At 56.7% G+C, this 20,798-nt stretch overlaps 14 protein-coding genes across 14 annotated transcripts; 5 read left to right on the top strand and 9 right to left on the bottom strand.

Annotated features, from left to right (window-relative positions):
• Nucleotides 1-111: 111 nt before the first annotated feature.
• On the bottom strand, nucleotides 112-450 carry PHYSODRAFT_296617 (hypothetical protein; the record flags this gene model as incomplete). The annotated part of the gene is made up of 1 exon (XM_009521577.1): nucleotides 112-450. One exon carries the CDS (start codon nucleotides 448-450, stop codon nucleotides 112-114), a length of 339 nt encoding a protein of 112 aa, XP_009519872.1.
• Nucleotides 451-602: 152 nt separating this feature from the next.
• PHYSODRAFT_405782 (hypothetical protein) lies at nucleotides 603-818 on the bottom strand (the record flags this gene model as incomplete). The annotated part of the gene is made up of 1 exon (XM_009521576.1): nucleotides 603-818. A coding segment is annotated over one exon (216 nt), but the record flags the coding sequence as incomplete, so codon positions are not given.
• A 1,106-nt stretch (nucleotides 819-1,924) lies between these two features.
• Nucleotides 1,925-2,293, top strand: PHYSODRAFT_478449 (hypothetical protein; the record flags this gene model as incomplete). Its single annotated transcript, XM_009521575.1, has 1 exon — nucleotides 1,925-2,293. One exon carries the CDS (start codon nucleotides 1,925-1,927, stop codon nucleotides 2,291-2,293), a length of 369 nt encoding a protein of 122 aa, XP_009519870.1.
• Nucleotides 2,294-2,824: 531 nt separating this feature from the next.
• Nucleotides 2,825-3,235, bottom strand: PHYSODRAFT_252500 (hypothetical protein; the record flags this gene model as incomplete). Its single annotated transcript, XM_009521574.1, has 1 exon — nucleotides 2,825-3,235. One exon carries the CDS (start codon nucleotides 3,233-3,235, stop codon nucleotides 2,825-2,827), a length of 411 nt encoding a protein of 136 aa, XP_009519869.1.
• Nucleotides 3,236-3,728: 493 nt separating this feature from the next.
• Nucleotides 3,729-4,420, top strand: PHYSODRAFT_296614 (hypothetical protein; the record flags this gene model as incomplete). Its single annotated transcript, XM_009521573.1, has 3 exons — nucleotides 3,729-4,002; nucleotides 4,086-4,204; nucleotides 4,319-4,420. The coding sequence occupies 3 exons, from the start codon at nucleotides 3,729-3,731 to the stop codon at nucleotides 4,418-4,420; spliced, it is 495 nt and encodes a 164-aa protein (XP_009519868.1).
• A 376-nt stretch (nucleotides 4,421-4,796) lies between these two features.
• PHYSODRAFT_296613 (hypothetical protein) lies at nucleotides 4,797-5,442 on the top strand (the record flags this gene model as incomplete). Its single annotated transcript, XM_009521572.1, has 2 exons — nucleotides 4,797-4,910; nucleotides 4,951-5,442. 2 exons carry the CDS (start codon nucleotides 4,797-4,799, stop codon nucleotides 5,440-5,442), a joined length of 606 nt encoding a protein of 201 aa, XP_009519867.1.
• A 62-nt stretch (nucleotides 5,443-5,504) lies between these two features.
• On the bottom strand, nucleotides 5,505-6,851 carry PHYSODRAFT_484470 (hypothetical protein; the record flags this gene model as incomplete). The annotated part of the gene is made up of 1 exon (XM_009521571.1): nucleotides 5,505-6,851. One exon carries the CDS (start codon nucleotides 6,849-6,851, stop codon nucleotides 5,505-5,507), a length of 1,347 nt encoding a protein of 448 aa, XP_009519866.1.
• A 432-nt stretch (nucleotides 6,852-7,283) lies between these two features.
• On the bottom strand, nucleotides 7,284-7,808 carry PHYSODRAFT_252465 (hypothetical protein; the record flags this gene model as incomplete). Its single annotated transcript, XM_009521570.1, has 1 exon — nucleotides 7,284-7,808. The coding sequence occupies one exon, from the start codon at nucleotides 7,806-7,808 to the stop codon at nucleotides 7,284-7,286; it is 525 nt and encodes a 174-aa protein (XP_009519865.1).
• A 278-nt stretch (nucleotides 7,809-8,086) lies between these two features.
• On the top strand, nucleotides 8,087-8,551 carry PHYSODRAFT_252435 (hypothetical protein; the record flags this gene model as incomplete). The annotated part of the gene is made up of 1 exon (XM_009521569.1): nucleotides 8,087-8,551. One exon carries the CDS (start codon nucleotides 8,087-8,089, stop codon nucleotides 8,549-8,551), a length of 465 nt encoding a protein of 154 aa, XP_009519864.1.
• A 189-nt stretch (nucleotides 8,552-8,740) lies between these two features.
• Nucleotides 8,741-10,854, bottom strand: PHYSODRAFT_478993 (hypothetical protein; the record flags this gene model as incomplete). Its single annotated transcript, XM_009521568.1, has 2 exons — nucleotides 8,741-8,917; nucleotides 8,998-10,854. The coding sequence occupies 2 exons, from the start codon at nucleotides 10,852-10,854 to the stop codon at nucleotides 8,741-8,743; spliced, it is 2,034 nt and encodes a 677-aa protein (XP_009519863.1).
• Nucleotides 10,855-11,049: 195 nt separating this feature from the next.
• PHYSODRAFT_482293 (phosphatidylinositol 3 and 4-kinase-like protein) lies at nucleotides 11,050-14,179 on the bottom strand (the record flags this gene model as incomplete). Its single annotated transcript, XM_009521567.1, has 6 exons — nucleotides 11,050-11,435; nucleotides 11,516-11,620; nucleotides 11,698-12,136; nucleotides 12,213-12,473; nucleotides 12,542-12,598; nucleotides 12,674-14,179. The coding sequence occupies 6 exons, from the start codon at nucleotides 14,177-14,179 to the stop codon at nucleotides 11,050-11,052; spliced, it is 2,754 nt and encodes a 917-aa protein (XP_009519862.1).
• Nucleotides 14,180-14,390: 211 nt separating this feature from the next.
• On the bottom strand, nucleotides 14,391-15,872 carry PHYSODRAFT_480588 (hypothetical protein; the record flags this gene model as incomplete). Its single annotated transcript, XM_009521566.1, has 1 exon — nucleotides 14,391-15,872. One exon carries the CDS (start codon nucleotides 15,870-15,872, stop codon nucleotides 14,391-14,393), a length of 1,482 nt encoding a protein of 493 aa, XP_009519861.1.
• Nucleotides 15,873-18,267: 2,395 nt separating this feature from the next.
• PHYSODRAFT_284940 (COPII GTPase subunit SAR1) lies at nucleotides 18,268-19,328 on the bottom strand. Its single transcript, XM_009521565.1, has 3 exons — nucleotides 19,235-19,328; nucleotides 18,914-19,033; nucleotides 18,268-18,829 (listed from the first exon to the last, which is right to left on the bottom strand). Exons 1-3 carry the CDS (start codon nucleotides 19,275-19,277, stop codon nucleotides 18,414-18,416), a joined length of 579 nt encoding a protein of 192 aa, XP_009519860.1. The 5' UTR covers nucleotides 19,278-19,328; the 3' UTR covers nucleotides 18,268-18,413.
• Nucleotides 19,329-19,551: 223 nt separating this feature from the next.
• PHYSODRAFT_554692 (hypothetical protein) lies at nucleotides 19,552-20,446 on the top strand (the record flags this gene model as incomplete). The annotated part of the gene is made up of 3 exons (XM_009521564.1): nucleotides 19,552-20,055; nucleotides 20,122-20,301; nucleotides 20,390-20,446. 3 exons carry the CDS (start codon nucleotides 19,552-19,554, stop codon nucleotides 20,444-20,446), a joined length of 741 nt encoding a protein of 246 aa, XP_009519859.1.
• Nucleotides 20,447-20,798: the final 352 nt, after the last annotated feature.

Genomic DNA, 20,798 nt, shown 5'->3' with positions numbered 1-20,798 from the left:
TTGACATTTCCCCACCGCACTCGGTTTCGCCGCGTGCGGAAATAAAAGTGTACACGTGCCGATTCACGTTCAATTGGAGCTCGAGAACATCAACGTTTTCCATGTACTGCCTCACGCATAGTCGGAAAGCCCTCGATCGTTTTTCGTAGGCTGCGTACACGTCTTGCGTCCCCAGATCTCCAGGTCCGCGGCTTGCAAGTTGAACGCCATCTGCGTCTTACCCGTGCCAGAGGAGCTCTCCAGCACAGGAAAGGGCGTCGATCGCTCATGAGTGGGGATATCTCTCAGTATATCAGCTAGTTCTCGTACTTTGGGGTCGTCTTTTAGACGGTAGGCGACTTCCTGGTACGCCTTGAGAGCGCCGCCATACCTTGGATCGATAGCAAGAGAGTGCACAAATTCTTGGGACGTCGAGTGTGTTGCCTCCGCACTTGGCATCCATATTGCCATTGGCGTGAATGTAATTTTCGGGGGTGGCGAACACGCACTAGAATGTGGACTGCGCTCGTCGATCTGGCACCGCCAAACACCTTCTTCAACGTCGTCGCGGGGTCGATGGGTCGGTTCTCCATCACTTTCTTCACCAGATCTGGGATCGCGCCACTTTCCAACGCCCGCACGCCCGCGCTGTCAGTCGGCAGCCACTTGTCTCCCTGTTTTGTGCTGAACAAATCGATCCGCATTGAGTCAACCGACCTGAGCGTTGTTGGATTCGCGTCCCGGACTAGCCTGATCAATTCAGCTACCACCTCACATCTTTCGGTATTAATGGCAAAAGCTTTGTCTTTGAAACCCACCAACGCGCAACGAAGCTTCATGCCAAGTCGGAAACTGAAGGTGGGCGATCTACAAAACAAAGGCATCACAAATAGCGGTGATGGCAATTGACACAAGGCGGAGAGGTCTTGTTGAAGTTTTATCATGCTAAACCAAACGGAAGGGTCGTATTATATGTATTGAGAGCAAGCAACTATAGCACTGGTACCGCGCACGGTAATGTTGAAGCGTTTAGTATTGCGAGGCGATGTGTGCATTGAGGCGTACATACGGTTCCTCCAAGAACTCGGCGTGTGGGCTCTGTCCCCATTCACGTGCTTGCTTGAAGCAGACGGCGCCTTCGCCTTCACGGCCATGATTCACGACACGAATCGACGTGCTTCGGGTAACCCTCAAGGTTGCCTATCACAGGACAAATCCGCCGGTGCGGGATGCATGCAGAATTGCTTCCCATGCCGCCTCGTCATCGACAAGACTTGGAACGAGCTTTTCCGGTACAAAATACGTACCAACGAAAAGTTCTACCGGTGGAGGTTTACGCCACAGAAGCATTGGTCTCGCCAACAACCAACGCTACACGATAGCCGGAATGGCTCGTTAAAGATCGTTGCGAGCACTACTTGCATGCAATCAAACCATTGGTACCCAGGAAGCACTGGCTGGAAGCACCCTGCATTGGTCTTTTGCCTGCTGTGCAAGTAGCTGCAATCTAAGACTCTTAGACTAAGAGATGAGGTGAACCAGCCATGAGCCGGCAAACTAGGCGCCAAAACCCCAAAAGTCGTGATAGCAAAACTGATCCCCCCCCCCCGCGTGTACATGTACCGTGACCGGGTTTTGCTTCAACCATTCATTGGCCATTTTATCCATTTGACGCCTTCAACGTCTACTTATGATCTGCAGATAAGCTTTGATGTGCGGATAACCCACCTAACCTAACCTGCTCTGTTCATGACACGCTCCTTGCCACCCCTTTTTCGGTGAAGGGTTTCGTATCTCTACATCTCCTGTCCTCTTCCTCCTCCGTTGTTGGCATCCACAAACCACTTTGCAATTTGCCTCCAACCACTTCGACACTCGTCTCCCTGCACTCTTCTTCATAAAGATGCGTCTTCTCCAAGTGCTTCTCGTGGTCCTGGCGGCTCTAATGGCGAGCTGCAATGGCGCTGCCCCCGCCAGCAAGAGCCAAATCACTATCGCAACGACCAACGCCACCGCCACGACCAAGGCTCTCCAGAAGTTCTTCGTCGAGGACGCCAAGCAGAACAAGAACAGCGGCTACTTCAAGGTCCTGAACGACTCGTCGGCGGACAATGAAGAGCGCGGTGCGGGTGCCATCGCGTCCGGTCAAGGACCTCGTGCTGGAGCTGGCACCACGGTGGTGTCAAGTGGCACTGGCTCAAGCCAAACGGTCACGGTGACCATCTACAACAACAACGGACTGTGGCAGCGCTTCCAGCGGTGGTGGGACCGACTGTTCAACATTAAGTCGAGTTCCACTCGCCGACTTCGATAAGCTACAATTGTGATAAAACGTAATGAACGGTAGAACATTTTTCATAAACGCTGTTGTGTGTTCCGAACCGGTGACGCGTTTGAGAAGACTTTTTACTGCATCTCGCTGGTACTGACAGTAGTACAGCTTTGTCGGTTTAGCAATCCTTTGGGCATACTAAACTGCAGCGGGAAGGGAAACTTTCTTTTCGGTTTTATTAATACCACTTCAAGCTCAATGCTGAAGACGTACAGTATCATTGTATCGCAGGTTTGGATTAGCTTTTACAGGAACTTCCTGCCAGGAAGACCACTGTTGGTACCGGTGCATGTATCATTTGAGTCGGACACGAAAAAAGAAGTTTTCGTCGACTTGAGGTTGCATACAATAGCTACAAAAGCTCGGTTTCAAAGCTAAGGAGTTCTTGTGGGGAAAAAAATGAAAATGTACTACCGTTTTTGCGGTCTCTTACTTAATAATAACTGGAGCTATCTAATAGTCCTGAAGTCTGCAGTCGACGGTGCAGTGTCTTCAGTGACGCTGGTCCCCCTCTCAGTTGCTGGCATGGCGAAGGCGGCGGCGGGCGAACAGGCTGTTCCACCAGCGCTGGAAGCGCTGCCACAGGCCGTTGTTGTTGTAGATGGTCACCGTAACAGTCTTGGTCGTTCCAGAGGTGCTCGAGACCACGGTGGTTCCAGCGCCAGCACGAGCGCCCTCAGCGGCCGCGATGGCACCCGCACTGACGCGCTCTTCGTCCGCAGCCGCGGAGCCGCTCAGGACCATGAGGTAGCCGTTCTTCTTGTTCTGCTTGCTGTCCTCGGCGAAGAACTTCTGGAGCGCCTTGGTCGTGGCAGCAGCGTTGGTCGTGGCGATGGTGAACTGGTTCTTGGTGGCGATGTCAGCGTTGCAGCTTGCCAGCAGAGCGACCATGACGACCAAAAGGACTTGGAGCGTGCGCGACATTCTTGAGCAAACTGGCGGTGTGGCTGGTTTTGGAGATGCTCGTAGTAGAAGGCAAAATGCGAAGTGACCTTGGGTCAGATACGGAATGGATTCGTTGACACGGGGTCACTGGCTGCCAGCCTGAGCTGACCGCTGGCAGACTGCTATCCACAGATCACACCCAGGCCATGTATGTCACCTAATAAATTGAAGCGCAGTCCGGACATACACGGACACTCATTGCCTCGGATCGGCGCTCGCATCCGACTTGGATTCTCGAGCATTCTTTTGTCTTGTTTGACGTATCGCTGTCTGTGGCTGGCTCACAATCCCCAGATAATGTTTTCGGGGCTATGTCCGTGCACGTACACAGGGTGCACGGAAAACGACCCATTCGCTGTTCGCACCACCGAGGCGACCGACTCATTCCAGCCAGTTGGCACTCGCGCGCACCCTCCACCACTAAAGAGTAGTATTTGCATATTTCTTTAATTAATTCTCGAAATGAAAAATAATGTACGAGTTTGGATGGGAACGTGTTGCCTGCCTGTGGTGGAGCCTGGTGTTGCCGCGTATTACAGGTTGCCAAATGGCATTCAGCACGTGTACCATAATACTGACCGTATTATACTGTGTACACGTCCCTAGTGAACTCGTTTCTGCAAGCGTTCCTGAACGTATTTTGCACGAAGAGAGCTGGTCCACAGACTTGCCACGCGCTCTGAGTCATGAGGGCCAGCCCATTTTACTGGCGGGTTTCGTTGTGATAGGCACCCGGCACGCGCGGTGTAAGCCTCGCTTGCTTACAACCGATGGACGCAACAATGGAGCAGAGACTCTGCTCTATTGCTGAGTCTCTCACTTCGCACAGCGGTCACAAGTGTACCTCCCAGGAACTCGGAGGTACCTGTTAGACGTGGCAACAAACGCAAGGCTCTGGGAAGCGCGAATCTACGCGCGTACCGAGCGTGGCTACATGCACGAACTTACGTAAGGTGCGAGCCTCTACATGTCGTGTACGTGAATCGTAAAGACTGCATTGTACACCAACACCGCTGGTGTCCAACGCACATGTACTGTACTGTATAAAGCACTGTACTGTAGCCTTTTTACTTAAAAGTGTCCACTCAGGAATGGACCATTCCTATAATGTACACTTACGATTTTTTCAGAATGGGTCGTAAGACGGCGCTGAAGAAATTTTGAAAGAACTAAAAAGAACTGTTTAGCAACTTTTCTCGTTTTCTTTTCTTACCCCTTTGGTACATGAATTCCTTATTCAAAGTAGAAAAAATACAAGGCAGTTTTTGCTGTACGAAGTCCATTCCAATACCGGCGTACCATATTGGTACTTGATCAGTTGAGTCAACTGAGTTGACCGAGAATAATTTGTGTAAGTGGTAAACCAGAACTAGGACAGGAGCAGCAACACGGTTATCCGCGGAGATAATAATGCGTAGCTCAAGCGGGATTCTCATGGCTAAAAGTACAAAAGAAACCCAGTAAAGGCCGCGGTTTCCTCTTGAGCACTAATACTGTAGTTTCGTTGGATACCAGCTATCGGTACCGGTACCATGTAAGTATGGACACTTATGCTGTAGATTCGGCGAAAACGCTCTGCAGCTACGAAACACAGGCCCAGCGGCCTCCGCGCAGCGAGCTATACTATAATATCGCCATGATCCAGGGAGCGATGGTACCTCCCACTGCTTGCCGCGACTGAGCTGTTGGAATAGTCGCGCTCGGGCACGATATCTTCTGAAAGGTCACACCCTAGTCAACCTGGCCCAGCGATATTCATGCGGCGACGACATTGCATCCGCGTTGTTCGCACGGTGGTGGTTGTCGTCCAGTGCTCCATTTGGTGTCAAGCTCAAGTCGCAGCTGCAGATTGCTGGATCGGCTCCAATGGGAAGGAGATCTGCAACACGGACCCGACAGGCTTGAGAGCGACGTGGTGGTTCTTCTTCGTGCTGCTGTTGTTTGCGGGTGTTGCAACGGGGTGCTTCGACGCAGACTGGGGGCTCTGTGGGTCAAAGGATAACAATGAGCTGGAGGCAGGTCAGGACACCGGTATATCACGTCTTGAAAACGGACTACCAAACGAAGAAAGAGGCCTGAGCGTATCGTTAGTGCAGCCACTGCTGGGCGGACGCGAAGCCGACAAAATGCAACATCAAGCTACCCCGTCACCACCAAAACCGGTGTATCGCTACTTCGATCCTTAGCCAGTTCACTAACATCTATTCGCAAGTAAAGAAAGATTTTTGCCACTATAATAGCTGGTTCTCTACTCCTGGTTGTCTGCGTCTCCCTCTGGCTGGTCCGTCGAGACTTCTCCATTAGGGTCGGCGTAGCTCAGCTGTGCATACAGAGCGTCTTCCGATGCAGTAGCAGAGTCCTTACCGGCGACGAAATGCGTGTCCGTGTCGGGGTATGACGCCACCGTGTCGCCTTCGATCCGCTGGCGCTTGGTCGCCGGCATCTGGTACTGCTCGGGGTAGTCGAACGCTGCGTCTTCCCCGGTCGTTGCGCCCTTTGCCTGCATCATTGCAACAATAGCGTCTCTGTCTGCGCGCTCGCCGGCCTGCTTGGCGACGGGGTTCGGGTCGTCGAACGCCCAGCGTACATTGAGCACCTCGTCACTCTGCAGCGCCTGATTGGTCATGGCTTCCTTGGCGAACTCGGCGCTAGTGCGGTGACGGTACCGCACAAAGCAGATGGACTTGCGGTGGATCACGTTGATGTTCTCCACCTCGCCCCACTCGCCGAACTGCTTATAGAGCGCGTCCTCCTGCTCCTTGACGGCCTCCCGCCCGCTGGCGCTCTTCAGTCCCCCCACGTAGAGCGTCCTCGAGTTGCGCGTGAAGTTGCCGACACCAGCCATGTCGTCTCTGTCCGTGGCGTGGCGCTCGCGGCCGAAGCAGTCGTGCATCATGCCGATGCGCGTCTCGTCCGCCGCGGACGGCAGGCGGTGGTAGTAGCTGCACTCGGCGCCGCGCGCGCACATGCCGCGCGCGAAGTGCACGCAGAAGTAGCGGTTGGCCTTGCTCACCACGTCGGCCTTGGTCTTGCCGGCGTCCTGCTCGAGGTGGCAGCGCGTGGTGGCCGGCTCCTTGCCGCGCGCGTCGCTCCAGTGGTCCCCGACGTACTTGTCGTACCAAATGTTGTACTCGTACGCGCCCTCCAGCTGCGAGTTGGCCGTGGGCATGGCGTCCAGCTGCTTGCGCGCCGGGCGGCTCAGGAACACGGCGTTGAGCCGCTCGTAGCGGTCGCCCTCCTCCGCGCCGGCCTTGCCGCGCCCGAACCAGCCCGTGGCGTGCGGCGCCGCGCCCATCTCGGCGGGCCGCTCCCACTGCGTCGCGTTGGTCTGCGTGTTGTAGTAGTAGATCTTGTTGGACACCGGGTCCAGCGCCTCGCGCCACGCGTGCTGGTCGCCGGCGCTGTCCACCACCAGCGCGTCGGGGCGCTCCACTTTGGGCGCGCGGCAGCGGAAGCAGCGCTTGCGCCGCGCGTAGTTCTCGTGGCTGCAGTCCGCGCACACCCAGTTCTTCTCGTACACGGCGTACGCCGCGCCCACGTCGCCGAGGGTGCCGACCGCCGTGAGCGCGCGTGGGAGCTCGCCGCTGCTGCTCATGGGGTTTTGAGATGGAAAAAATGGGTGGAATTGTGTGAAGACAAATGGAGGGACTATATTTTAGTCCGAAGTTGAAGTGAAGACTATTTTCGCGGTGCCGACCTACAGTCCAGTGCTACAGCGGTGTAACTCGCAATAGCTGCCCGTCGTCTCGCGGCTAAGCTGGAGTCAATCGACCCTGATACAGAAGACCGAGTTGTTTGAAGAAAACCTGGAAGCTGACTTTCCTCTTTTCGAGTTTCTTGCTTGAACGGATTACTGTAGAGCTACCGTCTTCATGATCCATGCAACCACCACCACGACGAACAATCAGATTGATTCGCGATCAGTAAAATATCATGTAGGCTATAAAATGTGACCCAAGTGCGTTAACGATGAACGTGGATTGATCAGCAACTAATTCAGAAACGGTAAAGTTCAGCGAAGCGGGGCCTAATTCAGATACGCCTTCAAGTCACGCCCGCTCTCAAGCCACTTCAGAATACGCTCGGGCTTGTACATCTCCTCCACCAGCTCCTTACACAAGTTCTCTCGGCGCTTCTTGAGCCACGGGAATGGATCCACGGTGCGTCGAACCACCAGGTACTCTTCGATTTCTCCAGGTAGGATCTCCGGCTCCAATTCCGCAGGGTCGTAATCGCCTGCTTCGGCACAGTCCGAGCAGATGATGGTGCAGTCGTCGGTGAGAATGAGGTTCCTGTCTCGGTACAGAAAGTCGTTCATCGAGTAGAGTCTGTCGCACTCGTCGCACTCTTTCCCTGGCCTCGTCATGGATCTCAACATGTCCTCCAGATCGCGGGCCTTGCAGCCCTCTCGGTGCCTGTTTCTCGGTCCTTTCGCCGGGAAGGTGGCGCCGCACGCACACCTGAACTCGCGCGGCTTCTTCCCCTGCTTCCGCTTTGGCTTCTTCGCCTCGTACTTGGCGGGATCCGGGTTCTTTCGCCACTTGCACGCCATCAGGAAGATCCTTTGGGTCGTCGTCACCCATGTTGAAGCCCAGATATAAATCGTCCAATATAAGATTCTCATTGGCTACAATTCGGGATGCAAAACTGACTGCAGCTGTACAATATGTTGACGCGCTAATTTAACTTCTATCGTTTGTCGCACGAATGTCGCCTGAACCCAAATGTTGCCGCAGCGCGGTCTCTTATTTTCCGCCAATCCGCGCTCATCGGCCGGCGCCAATCGAGCGGCTACGAGCATCGACGAAGAGCTCCAGCCAGCCGCACGCCATGTTCCAGCGCCGAGTGATCGCCAGCGTCAACGCCGTGGAGCGCGTGGCCAGCAACCGCCAGATCCGGCGCAAGGCGCGCCACCCGGCCAACCTGCGCGCGCTGCAGCGACAGCCGCAGGAGGAGGTGGTCGTGCCGCCGCTCAAGTACGAGCCGACCTACGTGCCCGAGAAGGTGAGCTTCAACGGCTGGTCCCCGGCCCCGGAGGCGCCGCTGCCCGGCCTGCCCTTCCAGGTCAAGCGCACGGCCGTGGGCATGCAGCTGCCAGTGTACAGGGACTTCCGGAACGGCCGCACGCGCGTGCTGACCATCCTGCGCCGCTACAAGGGCGACGAGCAGGAGCTGCGCGACGAGATGTCCAAGGTGTGCCAGGGCAAGGAGGTGGTGGTGCGCCCCGGCCGCCTGGAGGTCGTGGGCGACCACGCCAGCGACATCCGCAAGTGGCTCGTGGGTCTGGGCTTCTAAGACACAAGAGAGACAAGAGCAGTGCAGGAGAGAGAGAGGGAGGACGTGTTTCATAGAGTTCTCGGGGTGCTGTCGGGGCTGACGCCTTGTGGGCGTAGTAACAGGAGGAGGAAGAGTAACAACAGGGTGGTGGTGTCGGTGGCAAAAATGTTCAGGAGTTTTGGGGTTTTGGTCGTGTGTAGTGCTGGTTTACAGGGAGTGCATGCCGTAGACGTCGGCGACGACGTTGTTGAGGATATCCGAGACGCTGACGTCGGAGCACGCGACCAGGATCAGGTCCTTCTCGATCGCCAGGAAGTACGGGAACGTTGCGCGGTTCATCGAGATGTTGCACAGTGTGGCCACGATGATCCGAGAGGCTTCGGGCTGGTTGGAAAAACACATTGGAGAGGTTAGAAGTTGCAGGGTTTTGCCAAGAGCAGGAGGTGTGGGATAAATGCACTTACCCTTCCGACGCAGGAGAGAAGAGCGCCTGCTAGCCGCCTCATGCATGTCGGGTGCTGCGCCATTCGAAGCTTGGTGGCGTCGTCGTAGTCTGACAGGCGGAAGAGCACCTCCAACGCAGCATCACGCATTTCGTGGTCCAGTTGAATCGCTTCGTCGCCAAACTGCACGGAGTGTGCTGCATGAGTTCCACCGACGTGCGGTGATGATGTGGTGTGGCGAACACCCTCCGGGCTGACGAACACAACACCCATGCCGATACCGGACGGCAGACCGTCGTTTTCCCATGGTGCAGGCCACCTGCTGTTGTCGTCTCCGTCCGTCTCGTCGTCTTCGGAGTCCTCCGAGTCCTCTGCATCCATGTCATAGTTTGCCTCTGCCGGGAATCCATGCGCTTGCTGCTGTTGCTTGTGCTTTGATCCGCGAGGTAGAAACTCCTGCCGGGAGCAGCCCATCAGCCCCACGACGCGGTCCAGCAAAGCCGGATCTTGAAGAGCAGCACTCGACGATAGATACTTCTTGATACCAACATCACGGCACACGTTAGTGAGCAATTCACACGCGCGGAGCACCACGGACCGCCGCTGCTGCTTGAGTTCGCGGCCAACGAGAATGCGGCGCAGCTCGCGCAACAGGCACTCCAACGGGACCACGCGCTCCTTCTTCCACAGTTGAGAACTCAACTGGTACTGTGGGTGCCAAACCTCGAGAGCAGCGGGCGGGTGGAGCGCAAGGAAATCGATGCGCTTCGAGATAGCGCACAGCGTGTCGAGCACATGATCCCCAATATCCACCGCCGCGCGAGAGCGTCCACCGCGGCAATTCCGCGCGTCGCTGCTGTTCACGTACCGCAGCGCCATGATGAAGAAGACGCACAGCTCGTCATGCGCGGCGATCGGCTTCTCGTTTGCGCCGATGATAGCCAAGTTACGCAGAATGTTCAGCACCATGAGCGCGCGGGAGTCAAGCAGTTCACGCTCTCCGTCCTCCACCGTCAGATTCAGCAGCCTCCTTCTCGCCTGCTGCTGCTCCAGCTCCTTCTCACTCGGCAGCAGCCTGCACGCCACCAACTGCCGATACAGCGCGTCCAGCAGTCCAGGCACGTTGTCCACCAGCAGCTCGTTCTCGTTCGCCGTAGCATTGGCGTTCGTCGCGGCCGACGTCCCAGTCTGATGGTGGTGGTGCATGTGCTGGTGCGACGCATTCGCATCGCCCGAGCTGTCCCCGTACGACAAAACAGTCAGCAGGTTCAGCGCCTGCATAACCTGCTCCGGGATGTCCGAGTCCAGCGCCAGCACGATGTTGTGCAGCGACCCGAGGTGCGTCTGGAGCTCCTGCTGGGCCTTGAACCGCTTGTTCGCGCGCGGCAACGGGGTCCCGCCCGTGCCGCCCTGGGCGTCGTGAAGGTCCTGCATCGTGGCGACGGGCGCGTCGTCGTCCGTCATCTCGCTCTGCTGCGCGCGGCGCTTGGAGGACAGCACGCTCATCGTGGCCAGGGACGGCGGGAGGTCCCGGCCGAAGAGCTGCTTCTCCTCGAACGCGCGCAAGTACTTGTCGTAGTGCGCCGCCAGCTGGTAGGGCATCAGCCCCTTGACGTTGAGACCGTTGGCGCCCTGGATCTCCGCCCATTGCTGGCGCTGCGAGACGACCGCGAAGCCCCCGCGCGCCACCACCTCCTCGTACAGCTTGAGCCAGTCGATGGCCGCGCCAGTGGGCGTCTTGGGCAGGCTCTGCAGCAGCGCCGTCTCGCAGCGGCCCTCCAGGAACTTTACCCAGTCGCGCAGAGTGCTCTCCCTGGCGGCATCGCCCCGGCACGTGAGCTGCAGCGCCAGCACCGCGTCCTTGGCCGTCGTCGCCATAATACTCGGCAGGAAGACTCCCTCTGTTGTAGAATATTGTCGAGGTAATTTTTGGGTGGACTGTATTTTAGACCGAACTTGAAGTGGGGCTATTTTGACTGGACCAAATTGCAAGACATGCATCAGATCTCCATCTCTCAGCCCCTGCTAGCTCTGTGTATTGTGCTGGCCGCATAAGTTATAAACCTTTCCACCCTATTTCGCGATTCCGTTCGAGAAGACCTGGAACTGGTCGTACTTGTTGGTGCCGAAGTGGTCATAGGCACGCTGCACCATGCTCTGGATGGTTGGGGCGACCTTCTTCTCGGGCATATTGAGGAACAGTCGGTCTTTCAGCCCCGCAAGCGGCCCTGACGCTCCTCCAAGGAAGCACGGAAGCTTCGAGTGGTAGCTCATGACTTCCACCAGTGCGTAGATTGTCTCCGCGTGCTTTCGAGCGGCCAGGGCTCCTTGCACGCACAAATCGGTGAAGTACTGGAAGTTGGATGAGTGGCGGCCACCCAAAACATCAACCATCTCTGCAGTCAGCTTGAACGGTGCAGTCTCGAAGCTGAAGCTCCCTCCAGGTGCCCGCCCCAGAACTAAATACAGTAAGTAACGGGGCAGTGAGTATGAGATGCAGTGTGAGTATAAGCCTGGCTACGAGAACTAGAAAACTTACAGAAGCCGAAGTCGATATGAATGATGTAGCCCTCGATGTCCAGCATGATGTTACCATTGTGTCGATCCTTGATCGCGAGAATGTAACACACGATCGAGTACGCCGCTGCAAAATACATAACAACACCCAATCTCGTCAACCAGAGCCCTTGAGGTACTAAGATTTGAGTCAAGGTGACGCACCTAAGCTGTGGATGAAGTTGAGCTTGGCCTGACGAAGCAATTCGGCCCCATCGCCACTGCCTTCTGCGTTATTTGTCGCTCCACCGTACATTTGCTCAAAGTGACTGCGGAGGTTCTTGAAGCCTGGAGTTTTCTTGATGCCATCAAGGGACATGGCATTACGCACCACTTCAATGAGACCGGTACTTGATCCTGTCGATAGGATCCGATACGGATGCAGTCGCAGCGGCAGTTTCTCAAGCTCGAAAATCTGCTGGAAATACGAAATGAGCTGCATCACCAGAACTTCCTGGCGCAAGTCGTCGTAGCTCTTGGACATCAACCCCGTCAGACGCCAGCAGTCTGGGTTCGCACACTGAATAGTTTCCTGCAGGCGCTCCGCTTTGGTGAAGGTCAGCTCCCCGAACGTCTTCTCCAGACGCTGCTTCCGTTCTTCGTCCTACCACGAACGGAACAATTATCATTAGTCTGATAAAAATCTATCAGAGTAGGTGATTATAAAGAAATGGGCATACCGCAAGCAATTCACGAAGAAACGGCGACATTTGCTTGGCGGATGGTTTTGTCTTGAACGAAGACGAGGATTTCACTTGTCTGTACGGCATCGCAATATCAGCAGCATGCTCATCAAACGTAGTGGCGATCTCGTCGTCTTCGTCGATGTCGCCACTGCAGCCTGTCCGGGTTTCGTAGAGCTCGTTGAATAGGACGGTGGACACGTCTTCCCCATTCTCGTTCTCTTCGGTGCCGAAGTAGATCAAGCACGGCGCTCGTTCCTGATGGAATTTTATGGGTTAGGAACGGAGGGTGTCATCACGACAAAGCCAACGTGAAGATAACTTACGTGGGTGCTGAAGACGCGGCCTTCATCGCTGAATACCGACACAACGTTGCAGTATGGCTAATCGAATCAAAGCACCATCGCGTGAATCATTTCTGAGTGATAATTCAGTGCTAGTGAAAGAGGAATACGTACATCAGTCGACTTGCATAGCGGGATGTAAGCCCGATTCGGGATTCGAAGCTGCTTCAGCAGTGGCCTCAGTAGCTCTTTCCGTTTGAGGGGTTCAACACGACGCAATGCCTCCGAAATGTCAGTAATGGACTTAACGAAGTGGATCATGCTGCAGAAGAACTCGTATCGGCGCTGCTGGTCTGGCATCATGAGAGCTTGCATGAGCGCGTCCGAGCCGCAGCAGTCTGTCGTTGAGGCCTGGCTCACCTCGGTGTCGCCCGCATGGGTCGAGCACGCACTCACAGCCCCGCTACTGAGCATACGCGTCCGCATCTGCTCAATATTCACAGCTAGCGCGTCGGCTGTAGCTTCCGCTGAGCGAACGGTACTATCCGTCTTTGAAGGCGACCCACTTCGAGGAGATGCAGTGCCATCGACAGCCAGAGTGGCGTTGCTGTTTACGTTAGTAGACGATTGCATGATGAACGTTCGCATGGCGAATGACATCCGTGCCAATGTGCGTTCGGGGCTGCTATTGCCCTTGGTTGGGCTTCCAGCGGGGGGTTCTGGTAGTGTCGCGGTCTTTTGAATGTACGCCACCCACGTGGACAACTCATCCGCCGTCTTCGCAGCAAACTTGGCCTTGGTCTCGCTGAAGTCGTGCGTGATCTCGAAGTAGTATGGGCGTTTGTTCTCCACCACATGCACTTTGGCTCCGTGCAACGGGATGGCAGAGCGCGGTTGAGTGTCCGTGGGCTTGGAGAAGACCAGCAAGATGCGCTTCTCAAGTCTACACCAGCGCAGAGTCCAGTTGCGGCGGCCCATTGTCCGCGTGCCGCCTCCTTTCTTCAGCAGCCAGCCGCCTGTCATCGGAGCGACATCCTCAACGCCGTTGCCATTGTCCGTGTTGCTCTGTTGAACCGCGAAGAAGCGGCGATCCGCCATGAGAATCTGCTCCATCTCGTCTCTTGAGATGCTTTGGCGCGTCAACAGCTCCGAGGCTTGACGTGCCGCCGGGGATCCGTACACGAAGCACTGCTCGAGAGCAAGCAGCAGACGCGCACAACGGGCGAATGTGCGCGGGTTGTTGCCTGTACGCTTGGGTCGATTCTCGTCCAGCGCGGCGTAAATCATCCAGAAGAACTGCAACGCGAAGTGCACGCTGCTCTGCGACAGCAGCAGCACAAACTGTTCCATATCCTCCATGGGAAGCTCCTGCTCTAGATGCACCACCATGTGCGCCAATTGAGGCAGGTAGAACTCTACCTGGTCCAGCATCGCTCGAGTGACGGGCATCGAGCACAGTCGCTGGCAAAGTTCCGCCGTGAACGGCGCGTTGGCGCGGCGTTTCCACATGGAGATCATGAGCCGTCGAACGTCCACGGTGCCGTCATGAGCCAGAATGTCGGCAATGCTGGGTGTACTGGGCAGCAGCTTGGACTTGGTAGGCGACGGAGGTGGAGACGTGGCCGCGATCGCGAGCGAAGACGCTCCAGGACTTGTCGGAACACCCGCAGTAGACGCCATGGCCAACCACTTCGCCTAATGAAGCTGCTTGGTGCTCGAATGAAGTCTGCCGCCTCCCACCACGGCTGTCCCTCGCTAAATAAAGCGAGAGGCCTGCATTCCATCGCGTGCTTCCTTCAGGCAGCACCGTTCGCCATTTTTATCGTGATAAGGCTAACCAGCCTTCAAGCTTATTTCAGAGTTTACATTACTATGCCTTGCGGTCTCCGCCTCACAAGCAGCTCCGCTTGAGCTTCACAAGTTGGTTGTAGCCGGTGGTGTGTGGACACAGTCTCCGGTAGCTGCCCATGTTTTCGGGCTTTTCTCCGTACGCCCGAGGCACCTTCCCCCTCAGAATGGCGGTGAGGTCTTCATTCAGCTGACGAGCTGCCAGTTCCTCCGCCTCGCGAGGGTGGCGCGTGTGAGCATGCGGTCGTCGCTTCTCGTCCTCTAGATCGCGCTGCCGTCGGGCGATGACCTCGGCCAGTTTCGCGCGGTCGAAGTGCAATGGGTCCACGACACGCAGCGTGTCCAGCATCATGGCGTCCTTCACCTGGTAGTCCAGGTCGTTGTCGCGCGCCATGGAAGGAGACGAGTTGATCTCGATGAGCCACGGACGCAGGTCGGCGTCCAGGAGGATGTCGTAGCCCAGCAGGTCGAAGCTGTTGACTTGGAACGGGATCTGGTCCTCCCCACACAGCAGCGCCTTCAAGACCACGTCCTCAATACTGCGCTTCACCTGCTCGACGTCAACGCCATCAGCTGCGAGTCTCCGCCAGAGATACGCCAACGTCGTCTTGGTCCCTCCGGCATCTTTCTGAGCTGCTTCGTCTCCTTCTTTGTGGTTGTTGGCACTAGCTATCGGGTTGGCGCTGCCAGCGATGGCCTCCTCGTTGTCCTTCTGGATGCTGCTGTTGGTCAGATGAACGAAGATGTTGCTGATGTCGCTGTCCTCATACGGTCGAGTGCACAGTCGCACAAAGCCCTCGTCGTAGAGGAAAGCTTCGAGCGGATTGAAGGACGTCACGAGCACGTACAGACGCAGATCGAACTTGAAGCCGTCCAGCAACCTTGGCGCTGCAATGTACTCCTGGATCACCACCTGCTCCCCGTAGATCACCTGGCTCAGATCGTTCACGAGCGAGATTCCACGCCCACGCGAGAGCGCGACGGGCTTCATGATCCAAATGTTCTTGGCTTCGGACAACCCACTGCGTCGCAGTCGCTCGCTGCGCTCTTGGAAGGCTTGTACGAAGGCGACGTACTCTTTTGGCAGTAAGAAGGTCGGCGGGATGATGTCAAAAGCTTGGCGGAGACGTCCACCAGCAGCGAGGTACTTCCCGATGTGCTTCTTCAGACAGTCCTTGCGCGTGAGAGCCTTCGCATGCTGGAAGTGGTTCACCTTCTGCCATGCTAGCAGCGTCTGACGCTCCACGCGGGGCTTACTCCACGTCCACAGCAGGTTCCACGTAGTTTTTAGACCGAGACCCGACGGATGTTCCTCCCAGCCTCCGCCTAAGCGCTCTAAAGCTTGGGTGACGATCTCTGATACCTCTTTCCGAGCTGTTGAGTTGATGCGATAGTGCGGCGCCCAGGGCTTCGCGGCTGCTAGAGGTACCATCCCTTCTGGAGCGACGATCTTGGGGCCAAACACTGTCGCGTAGTCCTGCATGATGCTCTGCCAGCTTTCGTAGAGTTTCTGCTGGAGCCTCATCGTGTGCTCGCCCGTAGTGCCAACGGGGCGATGATATAGTGAAGTCGCAGAAGAAGTATTGGACGAACTGCTGCGGCATTGCTCGAAGACGGACGTGAGGATGCACTGGAAGTTGCTGAAGTAGAACCGGTAGTCCTTGCACTCGGCCACAGGAGCGCGAGGTAGAGTGAGGGTGGCAGTCTGACGAGTGTCTGCGAATTCGGGAGATTTCGCTCTTGATACTTCAGCACTCTGCCGGACTTCATCGATCCAAGACGCAGTTTTCTCGTCCACAGGACCATCAACTTCTGGAGCAGCTACTGGTAGTTCATTGTCACGGGTATCATCCAATTCTACCTCTCGTCGTTCTACGAGTAGCGAGTCGTTCCCATTCTCTTCTGCCGCTTGCACTTGTGTAGTGTGAGGTTTCTCGGTAAACTCATTTGCTGGTGTGCCGTCGCCGAGCTCAGACGTGCTCCGAGAACTTGAATCGGGCATGACAAGTGGCGTAGCTGGGGCGATCGATGAGGTCAGCGCACTTCGCCGTGCCTCTTTCTCTGCTTGCAGTTGTTCGAGCTTCGTTGCTGCTCTTGAACCGATGAAACGCTGCAAATCCAGAGCAAACCCTTCTTGGTCAGTGCTATCGTCAACTGCATGCTCCTCGTACTGTTTTCCACCGGCGCCTTCGTTCGGGACGTTGTCTCTCTCCTCCGAGCTAACCATGCTCGTAGCTTCCACAATTGCCGTTGTCACCAAACTTTCGTCCTCTGATACTATCCCGCTGGTCTCGTCGACCGCACTATCGTCTATCGAGTTACATTCATCAACTTGTGGCTGCTCATCTTCAACTCGAGAGCCATTGTCTCGAGTTTCTTCGTCGTCTTTGTGTACGGCGCTCTCCGCGTCGCCTCCTTCATCACTATGATGACTGTCACCTCGTTCACTTCTTGGACTTTCCTCTTCATCCTCCGGTGGCGCTTGAATCTCCACTTCTAGAGCGAGGATGGCCTTCTCGTTCGCCTCGTCGCTCTCAGAGCAGTTGCTGACGTCGCTAGTTTCACTCTCACCCTCGCTCTCACTGTCGTTTCTGTCCTTCTCCTTCCCTCCAAGCTCATCCACTCGATCCTTACGCTCGTCTTTCTCCTTCTGCTGCTTGTGCTCCTGCTTTCGCTTCGCCTGAAGTTCTCGTCTCACTTGCAGCCGCTGATACGCAGCTTGTCGCCGATTCTCACGCTCGCGTTCTAACTGCTCAACCTGGTAGCGAGCTTCTTCTTCAGGGCTGCGCTTTGGCACGCGCGGCCTCCTCCGCTTCCTCGACGCATTACCTCCTGCCGATATCACAAAGCCCGTCGAACAAACCACTGCCGTCTTCTTGGCCGCGTTGGCCTGAACCATGGCTCGAGCCATCTCCACACCTGCCTTCTTGCTCTTCCAACGCAAACCCGCGGCTTCACTACCACCGCCGCCACTGCTACGTTGAGACTGCGTAGCTCCAACCTGTGGGCCTTTCTGGTTGTCCGACACAGCACATGGAGCTGGGCTTGAGACGACAGAGGATCCGATCTTCACCGCTGCTGCAGCCGACGAGCTCTTCCTCAACGTGGCCGCCTCAATGGGCACTAAAGTCGCAGGCAGGTCGCCACGCAGCAACTGAAAGACCCGCTCCTGAGCTCGCTGCTGCGTCAGTTGGCGCTGCACCAGCGACAGCTGCCGCGCTGCGTATCGACCGAGTTGCTGGTCGCTTTCGTGGGGCATCAACGACCCCAGCAGCTCGTTGAGTCCCCGCTCGACCTTCTCCAGGTCCGCGATGCTCAGCTGCGGGATAACTGGCAATGGCACCAACGGGAAGCTGTCCATGTGGTCCGCCAGCCTCGCAGCCTCGACCTGCTTCAGTCGATCTCGCTCTTCCTGGTTGTCCGTCGGTCTCCGTCGGGGCCCCGGACTGAAGGATCGAGGCAACGCGTCCGCCAGGTGCTCGTGCGCAGCCTGGATCATGCTGTCCATGGCGATCGTCTGGGGCTTGGCATCCGACCGCCCTTTGAACGACAGCGCGGCAGCCGAAGCAGGTCGGGGACGTCGCGATCTTGGCGTCATGGTCGGCGGCATCTCGCCCTCGGTCGGACCTGCCGACAGGACTAAGCACGTGGGTGGTTTCGCTTCGACCGATTTAGGTTTCTGGTCATACAGTTTGCATCGAGCTGCATGAGCATGGCTGGCTGGAAGGAAGAGGCCATGACACCAAAGACGAAGAGATGACTGAGACGCGGCGCCCAGCTTCTTCTCCTTCTTGCTGCTACGTCAGCGTCGTCTTCTCGTGCATCTGATGATAGATGGCTTCACTTACGTGTCGGTCCTGTGCTACGTTTACGTTTACGGACGATGAGAAACTGCTTTCGAGCCAGCAGCAGCAGCGAGTGATTTTGTGTGGCGTTCGTTTATTCCATTCCTCCTCTCCTCTCTCTCTCTCTCCCTGACCTGCTCCTTCTTCCTTCTCTTCTCCTTTCTCTGCTAATACGCCGGCACGCTCTGCGCGGGGGGCGGCGACACCGGTCGATCCGTCATCTACAAGAACTGGGCCATCCAGCGGAAGCCGTCGGCGTAACCCATCCGGCGCACCACTGAGCACATGTACAGCTCGATGGGGCGGATGCTGGCGTCCTTGTCGCCGCTGGACGACTCCTTGCCGAACGTCTCGTACAGGCCCAGCGCGCTGCGCAGCTCTTCCTCGGACGCGGCGCGCGGCACGTCGATCTTGTTGCCCAGCACCAGGAACGGCACGTTGGCCAGCTCGTCGTAGCCCAGCAGCGTGTCCAGCTCACGCTTCGACTCGGGGAAGCGCTCGCGGTCCAGCGCGTCCACCACGAACACCACGCCGTCCACCGTGGCGAAGTAGTCCCGCCACAGCCGGCGCGCAGTCTCGTGGCCGCCCAGGTCGAAGGTGCGCAGACGCAGCTTGCCAATGATCAGCTCCTCAGAGTCTGCGGCAATAGAACCACAACATACCCGTTAGACATCAATACCCCATTAGGTCGGTTCCTGTCCGCCAATGTCCAGCCACGTACTGGGGTGGAGCGTGGGCTCGTGGACGGCGACGCGGTCGTCCTTGAGCATGTGCAGGAGGGTGGTCTTGCCGGCGTTGTCCAGACCCAGGAACAGGATCTTGGCATTCTTGTGGTACAGGCCTGCAATCAATAAACAATTAAAATAATCCAATATTAGAAATCCGGCAGAAATTGCACCCATTTCAAGAGAAGGAGATGCAAGCGCGGGGATTTGTCGCTGGCGGGATGGATCGAGGCCGCCAGAGCCTCCTGCCGCGCGCCCAGATCCCCCCGCCAGCTCCAGCTCCTGCACCTGACGCTGATGGAGAACATGACACGCACCGAGGTAGCCCAGCACGTTGTAGAACCAGTCGAAGACGAACATACTGCTGCTAGTAGCTGTGTGAGTGAGTGAGTTTGGGGGCGTTTCCGCTGCTTCGATGACCGCAAACCGCGAAGTGAACGGGGAGCGACAACGGAAGAAAAAACCCGGGGGCCGCGGCATACTCATTGGGCGAAAAGGGGGGTCTCCATAGCCACGAAACAGGCCACCATTCGCCAAAAACGTGGCGGCGAAAACTTCGTATCTGCCAATGAGCGCTGACTAAAGAAAGCATCAATCCTGGTCATCCTGACCTATATTATATAGCCCAGGCAGGATGCGGCGGCGCGGCGTGGGCATCGGCGCCGTGCGCAAGAAGCAGGAGCAGGCCAAGCAGTTCTCGGAGGTGGGCGAGCAGCTCGTGGAGGCCAACCTGTCGCACGTGGCGTCGCAGCTGGAGCTGTTCCGCGCGAACCTGCAGGCCTTCGCCATCCAGCACAAGAGCAGCATCAAGAAGGACCCGGACTTCCGGCGCAAGTTCCAGGTCATGTGCGCCAAGATCGGCGTGGACCCGCTGGCCTCCAAGAAGGGCTTCTGGTCCGAGCTGCTGGACGTGGGCGACTTCTACTACGAGCTGGCGGTGCAGATCATCGAGGTGGGCATCCTCACGAGGCCCAAGAACGGCGGGCTCATTGGCATGAGCGACCTGCTGAGGCTGCTGGGCAAGAAGCGCGGCCCCGCCATGCAGACGGTCACGGACGACGACGTCAAGCGCGCGGTCAAGAAGCTCAGCGTGCTGGGCGAAGGCTTCCAGCTGATTGACATGGAGGAGCGGACCATGGTGCGGAACATTGAGGAGGAGGAGGGAGATGGCTAGAAGTTTACCTGACCTGCTGTTGTGCTTTAGATTGTGACGGTGCCAGTGGTGCTGAGTCAGGACCACTCGACGATCTTGGCGCTGGCGCAGACGACGGGCGGCATGGTGAACGTCAGCATCCTGGCGCGCGAGCTGCAGTGGGACAAGAAGCGCAGTATGCTGGCGCTCAATGTGCTGCTGCGCGAGGGCATGACGTGGCTGGACGAGCAGGTACGACGCTGAGGCTTGACAAGGTACTTTGGGCGGTCGGAGTGTTGAAGTCGTTGTTGTTGTGGCTGTGTTGGTGAATGCTGTGCAGACCAGCGAGCCGTCCTACTTCTTCCCGAGTATCACGCTGTCGGGCACCTACACTTGAGTTTGGGTTGAAACTAATGCACCGGTGAATGGAAGGTTGAAACTTGTACATTACAGCCTCCTACAAGTTAAAGGTACAATTGCTCTGTGATGCGTGGTCCTTCAACGAGAATGCTGGTCGAAGAAAAAGTTGTTTCTGTCAGTCTGGAATTTACCAAGACGGCCGTAGGCGCAGTTTCTAGACGAGATGCGCGAGAGCAGCAGCACCAAGGCGAGCGAGATTGCGCCGTCGCAATTCTCGGACTTATTGTTGCTTCGAATCAATTGCGAAATGATCATAGGGGCGTCACAGTTGCAGGCGTCCACGACGGCGTGACAGAACAGACACAGGTCGCGCAAGATGTACCCATAGT

This window comes from Phytophthora sojae (genome assembly GCF_000149755.1).
Source record: "Phytophthora sojae unplaced genomic scaffold PHYSOscaffold_2, whole genome shotgun sequence".
Classification (NCBI taxonomy): domain Eukaryota; phylum Oomycota; class Peronosporomycetes; order Peronosporales; family Peronosporaceae; genus Phytophthora; species Phytophthora sojae.
This window is presented reverse-complemented; position numbering and strand designations above follow the sequence as displayed.

Coding starts and splice junctions, on each gene's coding strand:
- PHYSODRAFT_284940 (XM_009521565.1), bottom strand. CDS start 19,277: ATGTTCGTCTTCGACTGGTTCTACAACGTGCTGGGCTACCTCG. Junction 19,034..19,234: donor CAACGTGCTGGGCTACCTCG/GTGCGTGTCATG, acceptor TATTGATTGCAG/GCCTGTACCACAAGAATGCC. Junction 18,830..18,913: donor CGAGCCCACGCTCCACCCCA/GTACGTGGCTGG, acceptor CTATTGCCGCAG/ACTCTGAGGAGCTGATCATT.